This window comes from Motacilla alba, chromosome 2 (assembly GCF_015832195.1).
Source record: "Motacilla alba alba isolate MOTALB_02 chromosome 2, Motacilla_alba_V1.0_pri, whole genome shotgun sequence".
Lineage (NCBI taxonomy): Eukaryota > Metazoa > Chordata > Aves > Passeriformes > Motacillidae > Motacilla > Motacilla alba.
Genome location: NC_052017.1, coordinates 53,064,276 through 53,083,903, shown reverse-complemented (window position 1 = coordinate 53,083,903; position 19,628 = coordinate 53,064,276). Strand labels below are relative to the sequence as shown.

The 19,628-nt window shown below is 38.1% G+C and overlaps 1 protein-coding gene across 18 annotated transcripts in view; it reads left to right on the top strand.

Moving 5' to 3' along the window:
* Positions 1-19,628, top strand: part of SUGCT (succinyl-CoA:glutarate-CoA transferase) — a 319,512-nt gene that overhangs the window by 157,355 nt on the left and 142,529 nt on the right. The window contains exon 15 of one of the 18 annotated variants that reach the window (XM_038127205.1): positions 16,299-16,384. The exons of the other annotated variants lie outside the window; for them this stretch is intronic. Within the exon in view, the coding sequence (XP_037983133.1) occupies positions 16,299-16,384 (86 nt within the window). The remainder of the gene's footprint in view (positions 1-16,298; positions 16,385-19,628) is intronic. 18 annotated transcript variants of the gene reach the window in all.

Sequence of the window (19,628 nt, the reverse complement as noted above, 5' to 3'; positions counted from 1 at the left end):
TGCAATATTAAAAAAAATTAGAGTTCACTGCTTATGTTGTGACTCCCCATCTAAAACAGAGTTTTTGGCACAGATTCCAAGTCATGTAATGTGCCTTGTTTTGCTGTGGCCTTTTCCCTTTCCTTCACATGTACTATATTTTGCCTAAAGAGTAACACAAGCATTTTTTTCACTTTCAACTCATTATTTGAGAATCTTCATTGCTGCAGTGTAGCGCCTTTCAAATGTGAAAGGTGTTGCCCTGAAAATAGATCCTTACGTTGGTGGCATATATAATGCAGTCCCACAGCTGTCAACTCAGTGTTTACCTACTCCTTAATACTTGGGTTTCAGCTTTGAGAAAGCAATTTCAGTGTACAGCAGTTCTGTCTTTAATCAAACAAATTGTAGAGGCACCATACACCCTGGTCAGGTACTATTTTTTCCTGAGATAGTTTAAAGATAAAATATGTTTAGCTGTACTGGGAGCTTCTCTGTGGACATGCACTCCCTCTGTCACATTTTGGAAGCTGAATTCATCAGTACCTTAAACATTCTCTAATTTCTGTTAGTAAATTTGTGTAAATTCCTGCATCTGTCACTTTTGGGACTGGTTGCAGATTATCAAGATAAATCTCTCCCACTTCTCTGCTGTATTCCTTTGCTGTATTGTCGTCACTTATCCCCAGTCTTGTGTGTTATTCATGGTCTTGTTTTCAGATGAGGGAGGACATTAGTTCACAAAAGTAAATGTGTTCATATAAGCTTCACTCAAGTCAACATTTTCCATTTAAGAAAACTGCTTGGGCAAGTCCATAACTTCAACAGAACTTTCAGCATGTACTTAAAATACTTAAATGTTTAACTGGAGAGGCATGGACTAAATCTTTCCTGAATCAGAGCCATAAGTTCTGAAGTGTCAGTACACAACCTATTGCAGAATATGCTTTGACAGATGGATTTAGGTAATGTGAAAGCCATAGAAAGACATCTTTGTGGGGAAGTTGTTATTTGTTATTTCTTCTTATATTTCATTTTTTCCCCTGTGTTCATTCTGGGAATAGCAATTACTACTGCTTACTTTTTATATATATTATGTGTACATATATATGTGTGTTTTTATATGCCTACTTATCTGTGTGTGTGTATATATATATATATATATATATAAGTAAATTTCTCTATTTGCCTTTTGTTATTAGGACTCAATAGGTGCTATAGCAGAATTTTTTTCCCTTTGCTTCCGAGTATAACAATGTACAATGTGTTAATGAAGCCATGAAAATTTTTTAAAAAATAAATTGCTGTTGTGTCATTTTTCCAGAAAGAGTAAGACTTGCATGTTCTCCTACACAGCTGAGTGTTGCTGCTGTGTCTCATTTGAGTGTCTGTCCAAGGTTATACTATTTGTCTCTGGACAAACTGGAGAAAAGGATCAATAAAAAGTTAAGGTATACAGGAAGAAATGTGAACTGTTACCAGTCCTAGGTGCTTGGTAGAAATACGTCTTCATATATATTTGTCCCTGAAGTTTAGATGGTTCAATGGGTAGGTAGTCTGTGAAAGAGCAAAAAGTGTTCATCTAAATATCCACTGAGTTAATGTCATTCAAAGGCATCTGAAAGAGGCTGAGCACTTTCAGAGATGAGCTTCAGAGGTAAAGGTGATGGTTTTATTAGATGAACTAATAAAATTAATTTGAGGAAAATACATTGGCAGTCCCTGCTAAAGTCAGTAGGAGCTGATAACATCCCATTTCTCAAAATTAGACTACAGTGTTGCAGATTAAAAGACAGACACATTCAGAGAAAGGATGCTCTGGCGGCAAATGCTCCATGTGGGCAACGTGTTGTTGCCCTTAAGATCCTTGCTACCGTAAGAAGAAATTTTAAAAGAGGGAAATGCTTATACTAAAGTACATTACTCTTGTAATAGGACATGCTTTTTCCACGGTTTGAAAAGATGCAGTTCCCTCCACCACTTTTCTGCTTCTGACATGTAGACAGTAAGCAATATTTCAATTTACTTTGCCTGGTTGGTATTCAGATTACAGTTATTAAAGAGCATCGAAAGACAAGGAATTTCTGATGTTGATAAGTGCCATTGGATAACACTGACCACATGGGAAATGCAGCTGTCCCATCTGGTGGTGGGAGCAGAACAGGTGTTTGTACTCAGCACCTCACTTTCTCCTCTGAGGAGTTTGATTGGTTTCTTATATCTAGAATGGTATGTACAAAAGTCACAAAAAGAAGGACAAATTACCTCGTACTGCAATTGTATCAGTCTTAAATTTAAGAACACATTTTTCTTGGTCATGGTTAGGAACTCAGAAACCAAATTTTTAAAGCTTCCAAGATAAAGTAATGTTGAGAAGTCATACAGTATTGCTAAATAACCAAAAATATGGGTAGTTACTGTAGACAATTTCATGGATGAAGTTGAAAGTACATAGTGTACTAATTTTTCTAGTGATCAAATGTTTGTTCACAGTTTCCCACTTGACTGTTTTTACACCTGTGTTTGATATAAGTGTATACTTTAAAATGAAATAACCAACTCTATCCATTTCTTATAAGTGCATCTCAAAGCTTTTTTGCTGAAGAGTTATGTGTCAGTATCGCTATGTACAGTAAATGGAAGCAGTGGGGCACTGAACTGCCTTTACATCAGTTGTATGGTAGTCAGGGTAACAAATGGTAGCACTTGTGTTACAGTAAAATATTGCTTAATTTTTTTCTGTAGTTTAAAGATACTGGGAAGGTAATGGATATTTCAGAATTTTCTCTGCTGGTGTGGGTTTTTTGGTTTTCTTTGGATTTTTTGTACAATGTGACCAGTATTTGAATCAGCAAGGTCAAACTGCTGTGAACTAGAATTGTGCCGAGTATCACTGATTGATTGTTAATGTAGTAAAACATGGTGATTTCAGTTTGGGGTTTACCATTTATTTTTAAGTTTTCTTGCATCTGAAGCTTGAAGCCAAACAAGAGAGTAAAAAAAATTGGCAGAAAGAGTGATTGGGGAATAAAACTACCCAAGCCTCACTCAACTTTACAGCATACCTTTCTGTTGGATAAAGAAAATGCAAGCAGTACTCATGTGAATGAAAACTATTCAGCAGAGAATTGTGTTCTTGGTTCATGCCATTAAGAAAATGAAGAGAGAGAGTGTGTTGTGACAACTCTGTCAAGCAGTGATTGATTTTCAACTGTTTTTTTTACATTTGTTTTATTCTTTTACTGCATTTGAATTTAGACTTTCAAATCTGCTTTCCTATGAAAACCACTTTCTCAAAGAGTGGAGCTGACTGTCTAACTCTGGACTGAAATGAGAAACCTCTGCTTGGCTTTTTGCTAATACATCACTAAGTGCGGAGATGATGCTCCTGTCCAGCTGGAAGTATTCAGTTCATTGTTCATCCATTGCCATCAGGATGTGTCATGGGGGTTGCCCTGTTTGTTCTATTTTTGCTTTGCTCCTTTTGCCTGCATGGTTTAATAATTTTAAATGCATAAATGATAACCAGGACTTCATCATAATGCATATGTCTGTGCAATGTTTTTATCAGTAACACTCTTTTAGGGGGAGGAGAGGAGAACCTATTCATTTTGAATCATAGTTCAGCTTCCACTGGGTTTGCATCCTGCTCCCTTTTCTTCTCCTGGCTATCTTATTTTTTTCCTTTCTTGAGGGGTTTATTTTCCAGCTTAACCATGCAGACAGATCTTTACTGCATGCTGTGTAGGGGACTGTGGTATCTGATGGATTAAGCATAAACCTATCCAGGAATATTATGGGTTCCAATTCAGTTTTGAGGATGATGTACTGTTTGACATCAGGAAATTCACTTAACAGTGCATCCCAAAAGGTAAAAAGGTGTGTTAGTTAACATAAGAAAGAACATATTGAAGTTAATTTATGATGTGATGCTAACTGAAGATGTGTCAGTTTAGAAATTTTTGTGTTTTGATGGGAGGAAATGTAAAATAAATGCATCGGATTGGCTCATATCATTAACCAGGTACCACTGGTATAATATTCTTAGTCTTCTCTGTGTTTTTTCCATGTATTACCTTACGTTATGAGCAACTGGAATGCAATAATATAAGTTTTTGTGATGAACAACTTCTGTGAAATAGAGTTTTCTCTTTGGAAAATAGATACAGTACTTCATCTCCATGTTGTGTTTTTAGAATTTATACTTACATATTTATTCATATGTGTATATAATACTATAGTGTTATATAAAATTTGTGTCAAAGAAGAAGATACTAATTTTTTGAAGTGAAGGCCTCTCAAATTCACTAGAAAGGGGATTAGTTGCTGTGGAGGACGTAACGGTCTTAGATAATTTCATTCCCAAATTTATTTCCTCTGCAAAGTACTGGTAGAAAAAAGAAAATTTACAACCAAAGTAAACAAGCAATTTCCTCTACAATGGATATCTATGCTAAATCCCGGCTTTTGGAAGGTACTCTATGAGATTTTGGTATTTACAGTTTGAACAGTGTCCTGCATGTGTTCACTAGCTGGATAAGAGAAAAGAAAGGAAAGCAGTGCACAGTTGCATACTGAGTAAGAAAATAGAAGGAAAGAAAGCTGTACAAATTAAAAATGTGTGGCTTGTGCCAATTTTTTTGGTGAGAGTTTAAATGTATTGATCACTAATATATAAATATCTAAATCACTAAATAAATTGATCACTAGCACAGATTTAGAACTTAGTTGCCCAACTTTGTATAGAATAATTATGTTAGCAAAAGTGCAAATTATTATATGTTTCTAGAAATTTGTAGATGTACACATAAAAAATCCTTCAGTGGTAATCTTTTTGACCTTTTACTTTACTAATTGCTCTAAACTTTTAGATGGAATTTTGATTTATTTTTCTTGTTTTTGGAAAAGGAGCTTAATATACTGCCCTGGTGTACTTAATTAGTAGCAAATCAGCTTTTGTTATGCTTTGTAAATTGTATAGCAATGAACAGAAAAAGGAGGGAAATTGTTGGTAAACATGGTAAAAATGTGTTTTTAGAGTTTATAGAATTTATAATTTATTAGATTATATGAAAATTGTTTAGATTCTGGTGGAAGTTTCTGTAATCCGCTAATAGCAGTAAGTACAGTTTAATTATGATTGCCAAAAAAGGAGGAACAAGGAAGGAAGGGAATCTTTCTACTTGTAACCACTTAAAATTTTCTAAAAGCTATCCATATGGGTCCACTTGGTCTGGACTTATAGGCGAGTTGGTCACTAGCCAGATACTCCATCTCCTTGAGCTTGCACCTCTCTATAGAGCTCTAATGTTCCCCTGAAGAGTACTTCTTTTTTTTTTTTTTTTAACTCTCTAATTTAGATTTGGCAGTTGAAGCATGATGGCGATTGAATGTTTTGGGAATGAGCAATAAATAAAGCTTTAAAACTTCCATTGTTTTGTCTCTCAGTTGCTGTGCTATGCAGTTGCATAAGCATCTGTAGGCTAATGTAGTGGAAATAAGATTGAATTGCATCTGCTAAGGTCACATTTTGGTTAAGATTTCTTTCCTTTTTTTTCCCCCCCCTCAAAATCTCCAACTATCCTCATTTGTATCATAAATAGAGAATATAAAGGAGGAGTGTTTTATTTTATTGAGCCAGTGTTCAACAAGGAATTGGTTGAATGAAGAAGGTAGTTTGGCTAATTTGAACAACATACTTGTAATGAAACATGATTTCCCCACCCTGTTCCCTCCTCCAAATGAATACCACGTAATCCTCCTCTCTTCCTGCACCATGGTAACCTGTTGCTGGGCCTCTGTCTGTTCAATGTTTGTTATGCACTCAGAGGGCTCTTTCAAGCTGTGCAACCCCAATAAACCTCAGAGATCTGTGCATTTTTGTCAAACCAGTCTAACAAGGCAAAAAGCTACTATCTTGTGGAAAACATGAGGTTGTAGTGTGCTCTCCAACCTCCTGTGGTGCTTTGAAGGCAGCAAAGGAGAGCATGTGGGTTTTTTTTTTGACTCTATGGAGTAAAGGTAGTTGGGTCACAGACTCACACTCAATAGCCTTGTCCTGATACTGGGATTGTAACAATGACAGGAGTTTGCAAAGTATAGAGCCAGGGCTGAGAGAAATCACATGTAGATCACTCTACAGGATGTTGACTTGGAATGGCTACATGAAAAACTGGAAATTTTGTGGTTTATGTTGTCTTCCACTCTCTTGTGCAGTATAGTTTTTTTATGTAAATATCCAAAACCTGAAAAATGCTGAAATGACATTAAATCTGCAAAACAATACACACAGAACAGTGTTCAACTAAAATAAGATCACAAAACTGGACACATGCAAAATAACTGATACTCTGCCAAGTAATCTCTCAACTGTTTATCTGTAGATTCACCTGAAGAAACCCAGAAAAAAAAGTAAAAATTTATTTTATGTGATTCAGACTCAAGATCTCGAGTAATCACTTTCCAACTTTATTATTCTCTCGAATAGTCTAATGTTATTTATTCAACCCCCCAAAGAGGGTTAAGTATTGTTATTTTATTATTATTAAAAGTTTGGATTATGTTAGAAAATGTTTGGATTCTACAAAGTTTGTAAAATCATACTGGAAATTTCATAACATACTTTCTTGTAAAGCATCTGACCTTTTCTTCTTCTGATTGTGCTTTAACAACCGTTCTTACAGTATTCTGGGAATGATCTTATTTGTTTTATTTAGAAGCAAGAAATGCATCTTATTTGAAGGGGTAATGATTACATATTTTGAAATTTCAGAAACAGTTCAAATTAAGGTTTGACTGAGAAGTTTTCTTTTTTTTTTTTTTTCTTTCAGGACTCTAGTTCATTGGACACACAGTTTCTAGTTGGAGCAAATTATGACAGCAGGGACAAACTATCCTGCAATATAGGGACAGATAGGTCAAATACATGGTACTGCATTCCCTCATGCATTGTGCAGGCAAATGCAGCCTTCATCCTTCCCACCCTTTCCATCTCTCAACTAGATACTACCTAAGGGCAGTGTGTTCTCAATGCTTTGTTGTGTTTCTCCTTCAGCCAACATTGCCTGTGCTTTCACAGTTTGATTGTGGCATCTCTTCTGCTTTTAGCCATTGTGGACTGCAGAGTGTTCAGAGCTTCTTGAGGTTAATTATGAGTCCAATTACAAATCTTGCTAGAGACTAAATCTGCTTTGAGTTAAAAACGTTGGAAATTTTTTTTTCTGACAAAAAAATCCATTGGCAAAAGAAGTGAAGTAAAACTTCACAAGTGTTTCATTCTAGCATGCAATGTGGATGCTTTTATTCTCAAAGGCAGCCATTTTGTGGTTTTCCTTTCAAAGGGACTAAGTGGAACAATATAAAGATGTACTCTTTGAAGTAAGCCGAGGGAGCTACTGGTCAGTAACTGCTTTTGGGTATTTTTCCACTTGCCAACTTTAATCCTCAAGCCCTTTGAGGGCTTTGATAAATCTTTGATAGCATACCATGTTTCATTTTTGTTAAGGAGAAATTTTAATTTATTTCTCTATCATGGCATAGATTTGACCTCAGAAGGTGTTGCCACCTATGGGCTTGACACTTGTTTCATTAGCACTACCTACTGGTAGTGACCAACTGGGTTGCGTGAAGGCTTCAGCTATGTCAGTGAAGGACATCTGGTCACCTAAATGTCACAAAAGTGTGTTTTGTCTTAATTGCTGAAATAGTAGTAGTGGTGAGTGTAGGGCAGGAAAACAACAGGATTGGTGAGTGTGAAACATCTGATATGCTCTCAGGTTGAATTGATATTTTCTTCATTTCAAGACTAAAGAAAAATGGTATGCCCTGTAATTTCATTGTCTTTGTCCTTGATTATATATTTAAGGAAAGAATATGTCATTCTCCCAATAGTTTCCACTGATTTTATATTCTTGTCTGTATGTGAAAGGATCTGTGATAAATCAAGAGACCAATTAATTTTTACTTTGTGGTTTTAAAATTGCCTAGGAAAGATGGATTGATGGATATAGGCAATCACTGTTGAACAGATGAGAAAAAAAGAGCAACATTTAAAAGTGATCCAAGGACTCAGAAAAGCTCCAGCTTTACTGTCTAAACTCTGTGCATGTAAATAATAAGCTTTTGTTAAAGCCCCCGGGCTGCTAGGTAAAACCTGAAAATCCTGATAAATAGGTTATATAGTTGTCAGAGTACATGACTATAGACTTGGAACTGAAACATTTTAGCAGTCAATTAGCCATTTTATTTTTCTTGAATTCAGAGAAAAAGCAAGTAAGAGACAAAAAATATGCTATGAATATTTCTTTAAATATAAGAGGGTTTTTTTCACATTTTGGAAATGGCTTTGAAGAATGCTAGTATCAGGCCTTACTTTATGGGTTCCTGGACTCTAAAACCCAGGGTTTTATTTTTTTATTACTGTATGCAAAACTTCTACCTTCTTTTTTCTTAACTGAGAACCTTCCAGTTCAACATTAAGCAAAGTGATTAACAGCCTTCAAGTTTTTTGTCCTTTATCTTCTGTTAAGGAAGAGACTGGTGGCTTAAGAATAATGTACAATTTCATATTTTTGATTTTGGATGTGTTTATTTTACTTTAGCTGAATCTCGGGAGAGTAAGGTCAAAGAATTTTGTTTCACATGTATTAGAAAGTGGTGAAAAATGTTGAGTTCTGCAGGGTGACTAGATTCCATCAACACACTATAAAACTTCAGGTTGTGATTCTAATTCTTTGTCTTCTGTCCCTTTCAATTCAAGGTCAAAGAGTGCTGAATACTGCTTCAGTGCAAGAAATTTGTAGATCTTGGGACAATCTAGAGCAATGGAAACCCATGGCTTTTGTGTTACAGATCCAAGATGAGAAAAAGTGGCATATATATAATTCAAAATCTCATTTAGATGCTGCTTTATGCTTATAGATGTGATCACAAATTGTGGAGCTGACTCAACATCCAGGTGTTAGGAGGTGATTCTGCTTCTCTACGTGCCAATGCAGTTTTTTCAGTAAGCTTTACATAACAAAGGCCATGGGATTCCTTCAATAATGTCCCCAAAGAGGACAAAGTTAATTCTCTTGTAGTCTGGGGTTGCAATTGTAGTGATTACCCTGCTCCCTCCTTGTAGGATGCTGGACATCATGACCTCACGGTCACTGCAGCCAAAGCTGCCTCCTCACTTCACACTTCCAACCAGGCCCTCCTTTTTTGTTTGAGCTGCACATCATTCCTTCCTTCTACCACCTGTATCAGAAAGGTATCGGGAGTGCTTTCCAGGAATCTCCTGGAGTGTTTGTACTTTGCTTTGTGGCTTCTCCAGCAGATGTCAGGGTGGTTGAAGTCCCCCGAAAGAACCAGGGCCTGTGTCTGTGGGGCTGCTTTCTGTAAAAGGCCTCATCCACTTCCTCTTCCTGATCAGGTGGCTTGTAACAGATAGCAACTGTGGCACCCTCATTAGTCTGCTTCTCCAGAAGCTCTTGAGTAGTTAATCATCCTCCCTAAGGTGAAGCTCTGTGCATTCCAGGAGTTTCTTTATGCAAAGGGCAGCTCCACCACCATGTCTTTCTGTCCTGTCTTTTCTAAAAACATGTAGCCTTGCATTGCAGTCATGCAAGCTGTCCCACCATGTCTCTGTAAGAGTGATGAGATGAAGCCCTCACTGTGACTGTGCACAGATCTCCAAATCTTTCTGTTTGTTTCCCATACTATGTGCACTGGTATACAGGCACTGAGAGGTGTTCAAGCATGTTCATTTTCCAGGGAGAGTGCATAACTATTATATAAGGCATCTCTTTGCAAACTGAGAATGGGTCATGGAGCTGTTTCCCCTGAGTTACCACTGCCCTACTGGCTATTGCCAGAATCTTTTTAGTTCAGTGCTAGTACACGATTCTGAATGGATCATTTTCAATTATGGATTTGTACGGAAAATGTGGATGATCAGACCTTTCCCCCCCATGACATTCCTGTGATACGAAGGTGATACTTTCTTCAACATAAAACAGGAGGGCGAGGCTAAGCAATAGCAAAACTTTTCCTAAAAGATGTATATTTTCCAAGTGTCTATGGATATGGAGTTGCATTTAACATAAATAACATCAAGGCAATCATTGACTTTGTAACTGGCTTTGAGGTGGAGGATCTGAAACCAATAAATTTCAGGCTGTCGTTTTGAAAAGCTGAAATTGGATTTAATTCATTTAATTTTAATTTCAATTTGTTTCAGTTTAGCCCGAAATAATTTTTGTCAGTGAAAACTGTATTTTTGGTAATTTTTAAATTTTTCTAATGGAGAACATAATTGATATGAGAAATGTCAGCCAGAAGTATGTAAGCTTCCCCGCACTCTTTCCTAGTAAATTTTCCAATCGCTTGGAAATTAAAAACTTTTCTCCAAAATCTGAGAATCTAAAAAGTAATCTATCAGAAATTATAGATTTTAATGCTCCATTCCCTCAGGTGTGATAAGCAAAGCATTCCTTCAGAAGGCATGACAAATGTGTATATCAATCTGCTGTAGAAGACAAAATAATTGAAGGGAGATGGGGATATTATTGTGTTGCACCTCAAGTCAATATTAAAGATCCAGTTGATCTATTTATGCTTTTTTTGTGCCTTAAACTATGTTTCTATATCTGTTGCTCTCTGAAGAGTGAGGACTTTATGAAATAAATTTAGGAATAAAATAAAATCTAGTCAACATTTTATTCAACACTATTTGCTAAGGGATGGAGTGCTAACAGTGGCCTCAAGTAGCTTTATTTAATGGCACAGTGTCATGGTTTAGCACTGGCGCAATGCCAGTGCCCCCATGAAGACATACTCTCCCTGGTATCTGCTGTGAGATGCGATCAGAGATAGAGCAAAGCAGGCCTCCACTTGTGAACAAAGAAAAAAAAACCACTTTATTATCTTACAACTATAGTAAAATGAACACACAGAGCAAAAATGGAAACCTTTCAGAAACATTTCTCCTCCCCCCACTCAATTCCCGCAGCATAAAACAAAACCTTAGATCTTTATCCAGTCCATCACCCTTCAAATAATCAACTCTTAGTCCATCTCCACCCTTCCGACAATCACCTCTCATTTCATCAAGGAGAGAGGAGTCCCTCTTGTGCCACAGGCTTCCCCTGGAAACACAGCTGAGTCCAGTTGTATTTCCCCGTCACTCAGCACCACCTTCGTGACTTCTTCCTTCCACGTCCAGTGCTCTCACCACTGCACATGGACCAGAGCTGCTTTTAGGGTTCCCTTTTCAAGGATGCTTCGCCCAGTTCCAGGAGAAAACGACAATCTCTCACCTTTTTGGGACACTAGTCCCCCCCAAATTTCACCCCCTGGGGCCGAGGGGTCTCGAGAGCACCAGCACCTCCTCACCCGTCGTCTCCGCTCACATCACTCCTTCGGCACCAAGCCATCGCCTCCCGCTAAAATGCAGTCTCTGTATTACAGGAAAGGCTCTGTCCATGGCCATACAAGAAAAGTCCAGCCAAAAGCCACTCCATCATCTCCTCCCACCTAGAATTCTTCTCAACTTCTCTCGGTCATTCTTCACTTGCACAACTTGCATCATACTTGCACGTTTCCTCCTACTTTATTCCTGTCTCTCTTCTCCTTCAACTCCCGGAGGATCAGCATTTGCAAGGTTTCCATCATCCCATAGAAGGGTTAAAATCACAGTCTCTACTCATCCAGAACTCCCACACTGGCCCTGCCGGGCACTCTTCTCGCCGCCCCCCCCTTCTCCTTCTCGGCCAGGCCAGTGCTATCAAATTTCAAGGTAGCACTGGCACCTCTCTCTCTCTGTCTCTCCCTCCTGAGAAAGGGGGGCTGCCCGATGCCTCACAGAGTTCTTCCACCCTTCCACCTCTGTGGGGAACTCACTCTTGTCCTGCCGGGGCCAGGGGCCTTCACCTCCCTTCTCTGCCCAGGGCTCCGGCCTACCTCCCTCCAGCCTCGTGGCTTCCCCTCCCCCGCCCAGCCCGAAGCTGGGCAGGGGAGGTCTGACCTCTCCATCCACCGGAACCAAGAGAGAGTTCCCCTGGGAGTTCTTTGCTTTTACCCCTGTGTTCTCAGAGGCGTATCCATATCCTCAGTGGCCAAACCAGGTGCCAATATTCACATCTGAGCACCTATTGGTTTGACCACCACCTCCCAAAAACTCACTTCCTCTCAAACCACGACACACAGCAATACCAAGTGTAGCTTTGCTGACAGGTGTGATACCACAGCTCATGCTATGTATGATATTAAAAATGGGGAAATGCCTTTTAACAGATAAGGGGCTGACCCTTCATGGTCATCTTAAGCAACTGGATTTCAGAGGACTTGCTTCAGGTTCATATTGTATACTGTACATATTTTGTAGATGTTGTAAAATATGTTCATATTGTGGTCCAAAATTTTTCTCTGAAATTCCCTATATCACTCCTTCCAATTCATCTCATAAAATATTGATCATCATCTCTATATTATGTAAGCCCTTTTCAGCCTTGAATTCATTCTATTTTTGACAAATTACAATACGTAATAAGAGTTTGCATGATAGGTGATGGGTTAGGAGCTGAGAATGAAATAGCACTCAAAACAAGGAGATTAAAGGGGGAGAGTCAGGAGAATGGGGGAAGAGGTGTTCCTTGCAAACTCTGTTGGCTATTTTGTAAATATTTTGTCAGTGGAATAAAAATGGCTTCTCTGGATTTAAGAGTCTTAAACCAATATGTGCTTCTAGAGGAGAGGTAGACACTGTGAAATTTTATCCTAAATATCTTCCAGCTCAAGAGGTGACCTGTAAAGCTAAAAGTTTCTGTCTTACTTCTTAAAAGTGCTATGCTGTTGCCAGTTAACCAGATTTATACTGTTGAAAACTACAGTTGTTTGTTTCTATTACTTCTGAAATTTGTTTATTGTAATCATAGTTTCCGTGAAACTGAGATTTTTTGATAATATTAATGCATAAAGGCAAATAATTTCCTTATTTTTTAAATAATAAAATATTAATTCTTTTTTTTCCTTCCTGTCCCTTGTGTCCTAGAGGCAGGAGCAAAAGAATTTTAAAATCTTTTATTTAAGTAGCAGAGAGACAGAATTTTGTTTACCTGCTTTTTTTAAAAGTTAATTTTGCAGGCATTATGGCTATATCCACAAACTGTTCATGTTTGCCTTTTCAGAATGTGATTACTGCTCATAAAAGCAGTTTTAATTGAATACTTATGTCATGAATGGCTTGTAGCATGCTTAAAACTACATGCCTCTATTTATATGACTATAGTTTATTTTTTAGAGCTCCCTGTATAACAATACTGGGAAATTACTAAAAGATTTTTGCTATTCAGCTGGGTGATTTTAAAAGATATTGCTCTTATACTGGACTATTGGCACTGCTGCTTAGGAATAAAAACCTTCACCCTTTCAAACAAAGCCGCATCTAAAAAGGTCACAAAAGGAAACACACAATTCAAATAATCTCCTTGTTGTATCTAAGATTAACTTGGACACAGATGGTTCAATTTATAGTTTGATCTGGTGTAATACATACATTTAACAAAATCCTGTTTTGTATTGCTTCTATAAACACTAACGTCTGATAAAAGCATGCTGGCTTTTCTGCCATCAACTTGAATCAGAAACCTCTGAGCCAGTGCTTAGAAAGCAGGAGTCTGACATTCAGAGACCTAAGTTAACTCTTTTAGCCTTTGGCTGCAACTTTTTATAGCCTTATCCCTGACTTTCAAAAGGCAAATTCATTTGTGGTTTTCTCAATTTAAGCTGCTGTGGATAATTATTAGGCTTTGTTCTTGCTGCATTTAAAGATGAAATGATTCAATGCTGTTCATTACAGCTCATTTCCGGGCCACACTGTAGTCATTAAATTTCTGAGATACTCTCTGAGAAATCACTGACATTGTTCATATACCAAAACTAAAATGTTTACCCCTCCCTTCTGTTTGCCAGGCATTAGCCCACCTGCCTTTAAAGGGAAATGACTTTGGCATGATCAAGATCTTCACGGAAGCTCATGAACAAGCAGTCTTTGTCCTTTCTTTGTGAAAAGTTTTCCCTTTATATGCAAATAGCATTATCTAAAAAAATTAATTGCTTCCTCAGAATCACAGATTTCACTCAGAGATCAGCTGATTTTTATATTCCACAGGTGAAGTTTTCTCACTTCTGACTGTGTATTTCCCAGAAAATTCTGATCATAAGAAATGATATTAGCTTTACTTTTGAAAATAATAAGTGTACACTTTGCTATTTTCAGTCAATTACTCTAAAGAAGCCAGGCACAATACCGAGAATACCTGACAGATGTTCAGTGAATTCTGAGAATGTGAAGGATCATATCCAATGTCTTGAATTTATCTTCACAGTTTAGTTGGCACTGGTAACAAGGAGGTAAAGAGTGCTGTACAAGGAGATTTTTATATGTTTGTATGCCTGTTTGTGAACTGGCTTCTGTTATTTCCAGAGTTGGAGGATTGACTTTTGCAAGCTTCTTAGTCTCTGTAGGTCAGCTCAGCTTAGGAGTTATTAAGTGGGTAGTAAGTACAGAATTGTTCTTATATTCCCTTAGCCGGGATATGACCATGGCATTTATTTAATTATATTAATATATTAATTTTAACAATCTTTTCTCTGAAGGGAAATGAAGGAAGCAACAAATGAGTAACTAATGAAAGAATTATTATGGACCTAACTTGAAGATCAAAAGCTTGAATCTAGAAGTGATTCATGGAGTAATATAACACTATGCTTGCTTAAATATACTTTGAGTGGGGGGGTGTCAGGGTGGGGAGTAAAAGAAGGAAAAATATTTCCCATGCTTGGCAAAATGTAGAAGTACTACTTTTAGTGGTAATCCATTACATTTCTATGAAGCTTGCTTGAAAGGCAAAACTAAAGGTAAAAAGTCCCACAACTTACTCCTGTATTGATAAGGCATGAGTTGAGGGAGATTAACCCATCTGGTTGGAGCATGGTGCTTATCACACCAAGGTTGTGTGATGTGGGTCCCATCCCTGTATCAGCCAGTCACTTAATAGTTGGACTTTTGGGTCCCTTCAACTCAGAATATTCTGTCATTCTGTGAGTTCACTGTCTGGCCTCCTTTAAAACTCCATTTTTATGATGAGCCTTCCTGAATTTCCAAGCCTCACACAGGCAGGGGTAGTACAGACAGCAGCCCAAGCTCACTCAGTTCAAGGTTTTGAAGAGAGGTAGATGTTGGTAGTCTGCCATATTGCTTGAAGGGCTTGGAATTATTCCATCTGTTCACCTTCCTCATCTGTTTGCTCTGCCAAAGTCCAGATCCAGCTGTGGACATGCACAGCTGGGGTGGTTGGTCCAAGCCCTGCATGTGAAGAGCTCAATTAACAGATGTGCAGACAGCCATCAGCATGCCTGGCAAGCTGACCATGAGGAGGAAGGACTTTGGAAGCTGAGGCTGGAGAAGATTTTCTCAGAAGCTCCAGTAGAGAATTTATTTTTTATTAATAAATTTTGATGATTTTTCTATGTAGCCTTTGAAAAATGAGGGTGGCCTTATATCTGAACGTGCCTTATATTTGAAGTCACATTATATTTGGGTTGGTATGGTAGTTCTGGCTAGATCCATGAGAATGTTCTTATGGAGTCTATAAGGGTAAACCGCAATGAGGCAGAGAAGAGAGCATTCAAAATTTGTTCTGGCAGAAATTGGTTAATTAACTCTGTTAGGCACTACACAAGACCTTAGCTTGGCTAACTTACTATCTTTCTTAAATATGTAGCTTTCGAGGAGTGAATCTGGATGAAACGTCTTAGTATTGTTTAACTCATTTTTTCATATTGAAAGCACAAAAATTGTGCAATTGCATATATTGGATTGAAGAAATAGATAAGTTTGCATTTTCCCATGAAACTCTCTTTTCCAGAAAAAAGAAAATCTACAGATAGATTTACAGGTTTTAGGCCTATATTGAGGGAAATTGAACTATTTTCATTGTTAGGCCCTGTCACTCCCAAAACTGGAACACAGATTCAAACTGCAAAAGCTGGGAGTGATATATTAATGATAATGTTTTATGAACATTGATTCAAGATCAACAAGTCAAGGCCTGTCGGAAGTTAGGATTTTTCCTTTTTTTTTTCCCTTTTCTTTCTCTCAGGGAATTTTCTCCCATTTGTTACCTAAGAGACAAAGGATGTGGCTGGGGGAAGGGTACATTTGGCTACCCTCCTAGCTGGGGGGGGGGCTTTCTCTTGGGAATACAAGATGCTCTAAGATTTTGGCTGTGAGGTCAGGGGGATGGACTCAGTTCCTTGCTCACTCTCGCTCCCAGGACCAGAAAGGAACGTTCCAGTTGCTGCTACTGGAGGGAGAATTCCCCGCCACAATGAAGTCCAGCCCTGTACTGCTTCTTCTACAGTGAGTGAGCTCTTGGCCATAAGAGCAGCCATTTAACTGGGACCTTTTTTTTGTTTCAACACCTGATCTAACTGGAAAGGACCCTCACCATCTACTTGGGTGCTGCAGGGGAAAACCCAGGACCCCAACCCCCTCCCTTCCTATTCCAAGGGAGAGGCTCTGTCTGTGTGGAGAGCCCAGCTGCCACTATCCAGCCCTGCTCTTTTCTGCTGCTGCTTGGGATTTTTGGCTCCACTTTACCCCAACACCCTATATGCCTGCCTGGATACCCTGTGGCTCCTGCTATGGCTGTGGTGTTTCTGCATCGTTTTATTTGCCATCCCCCGGGGTCTGATCACCTCTGCATTCCAGCTTGCTGCTCTGAGGTTCCCGCTACAGCCCATTTTGCCATCTGGAGCGGCACCAGGACCAGCTGCCTCCCATGAGTTTTTGAAGGAAGCCCCTTTTCCATCTCTCCCCCCAGCAGCGCTTGGGCAGTGGAGCGGCAGCTGGGCTCGCGCCACAGCGCCCCCTGCAGCTGCAGGGGAATCATCGCACCTGCCCTGCCTGGCCGGGAGCCAACAGCGCCCCTGCCGGCTGTGACTGTAACTGCACCAAAGGGGAAAGCGCCTGCAGCTGAGAGAAGGCTGTCACCGGGGTTCTGTTCTTGTGTTTGGTGTTGCCTGTCTTGCTACATATAGACTAGTAAAGAGCTGTTATTCCTTTTCCAATATTATAGACACTTTTCCATTATTTTATATATATATTCCGATACATAGGGCCTGAAAGCCCCATAATTTCAAAGTTGTAGTAATTTGGAGGGAAGAGGTTCATATTCCCCATTCCAAGGGAAGTTCCCCCCTTCCTTGGCGTACACTTGTCTTTCAAAACAAGACAGGGTCCTCGTCAGTGTCTCAAACAGATTACTTGGTGCAAATAGCCTGCATCTTCTTCCAACTGCAGCAGCTGTTATTAGATTTACATTAACTAAAATCTCTTTGGGTATGAGCTAGATGATTGAAATACATGTATTGAGATTCATAGCAGTATTTTCTGACTGTAAAAAGTATTTCATGGGGGAAGAATATGACTCTGAGCAGACAAATGGGCTAAAAGTATATATGGAAAACCTTGAACATATAGGAGGTATGAGGCTTAGAGATTCAACAGTTTTCTTCTTATTAATGTATTATATAGTTTAACTTCGACACACAGTAGACTTAAGTAGGTTCAGGGTCTATTCTTCTTTGCAAATATAGGAATGAATTAATGAAGGCAGCAGAATAATTTAAAGAAAAGTTAATGGTACAAGGGGAAATTAACTGCAATTCTCTGTCTCAACATACAGTTCTAGAGGTAGTTTACAAAAATCATTCCGTTAACTCAGTTAATTTTTCATGATGTCCATTAAAAATAGAGATGCACTCTGTGAGTGAAAAAAAACCTAGAAAAATTGCTTTTGAAGTAGTCTGTGGGCTTTTAGAGGTAGAGAGTGTAATTAGGAGGTTATCAAAAAGTAATTCATTAGTGATTCAATTTAAAAGACATAACTAGGGTATAATTACTGTGGCCTGTCTTGTTACTATAACTATGTTGAGAAACCAAAGAGCTGTCCCTTATGTCATAGATTTTTGTGGTATAAAGGAAAGTATTGGGTGGTAAAATTTTCAATTTCCAGGTTTATGGCCATCAAGTGTTTTTCTGGTATTTTTCTAATGGACTTCTGCACCTCCCCCACCCTCTCACACCTGCTACTCATTGCACTATGAACTTGTAAAGTTTAAACTTTGAATATGATTTTTACAAGCAGAAGATGAAGAAGAAAGTAGTGCTGCTGGTCAGCATTATAAAGCTTTTAGCACTACCTTTTACAGTGATTAGAAGTTCAAGTAGCAGTATAGTGTTGTATGCATTGTACATAGGCATCAATTATCAATCCATTGCTATCTTGCTATAAAGCTGACCAAAATCTTCACCTAGATTATACATCTAGATTATACATTATTGACTCAGTTTTTGGTTTTGTTGTTTTTTTTTTTTTTTTTTGAATGCTCTATGTGTTATAAAGCACTTTCAGTATAATTGAATGCAGTGATATAAGCATAGAATTCGTTATACAAATGAACAAACTGTTCTGGCAATACTCACTCTTGGTTGCAAATGTAAAGGTAATGAATGGCTACTATAGTCTATTTCCCATCTGGTTTTAACAGTCTGTTTCTTTTTTATTTTCTAAAATGGGCCTCTATTTAGCAAGTTTTTACTTTGGTAATTAATGAAGCACTATCATTTTCTAGTATACATCTGTGGAGCTTTTTAGATTGTTATTGTGCCGCCATGCTTAGGACAGCATCTTGAGTCAAAGCCAAAGATAGCTTTGAATAATTTGGTATCAAGGTACTAATGAGCTCTGCAGACATTTCAAATACAGTTTTTCCATTTTCAACCAGGTGTGGCTTAATCCACTCTATTTTTACCATATGCAATGTGATGTCCAATATATAACGTTTTCCTCATACTCCAAAAAATGTTTCCAAAAGGGTAAAATCATGCTTTTTGCAATATGGAAGAGACTTTGCTGACTTATCTTTTCCTAATGTTAGATTACTGTCCATTTCCACCCTGAAATTTGATGGCCTGAGAGTATTTTTTCCTCAAAATCTCAAATCATAGTTTGTAATTCTGATTTATGTGTATGTTTACTACCCTTAAAAACTGTTCATTAATCAGAGTAACAAAGCTATTTCTAGAAGGTTAATGCTCAAGGATAATTTTTCTGAATTCTAGCTACAACTGAGAAAAAATTACATTCAGATACCAGGGAAAGAAATTGTGGATTGAATACCATAGGGAAAGCATTGAAGTAATTGTAAATGAATTTATCAGGAATGAATTCCTCTTGATTGATGTGCTAAATGGAAGCATGTAGCACATTAAAAAGGTCTTGAATAAATCTTGGTAGTATTTGCTTCTGCTTCTGAAGAGAATGTGTACATGTTATGCTGATGATTTGTTTGCAGCCATATGTATTTAAACTGTAAACTTTGTCTGCTGACGTCTCTGTGCACATATCACAAGAATTCTGTTCTTTGCATCAGGAAAAATGGTGAGAGCTTTTGCCTCAATATTTTTGACTCATTCCAAGAAACATTATTTTGTCATCCCTGATTGCCAGAAAGTGTTGTCTGCTGTTTAAAACAGTTAGCAAGTTTTTTTCAAAATTGGTATATAGTCAGTATCTTATATTACTTCAGCATGCCCTTTG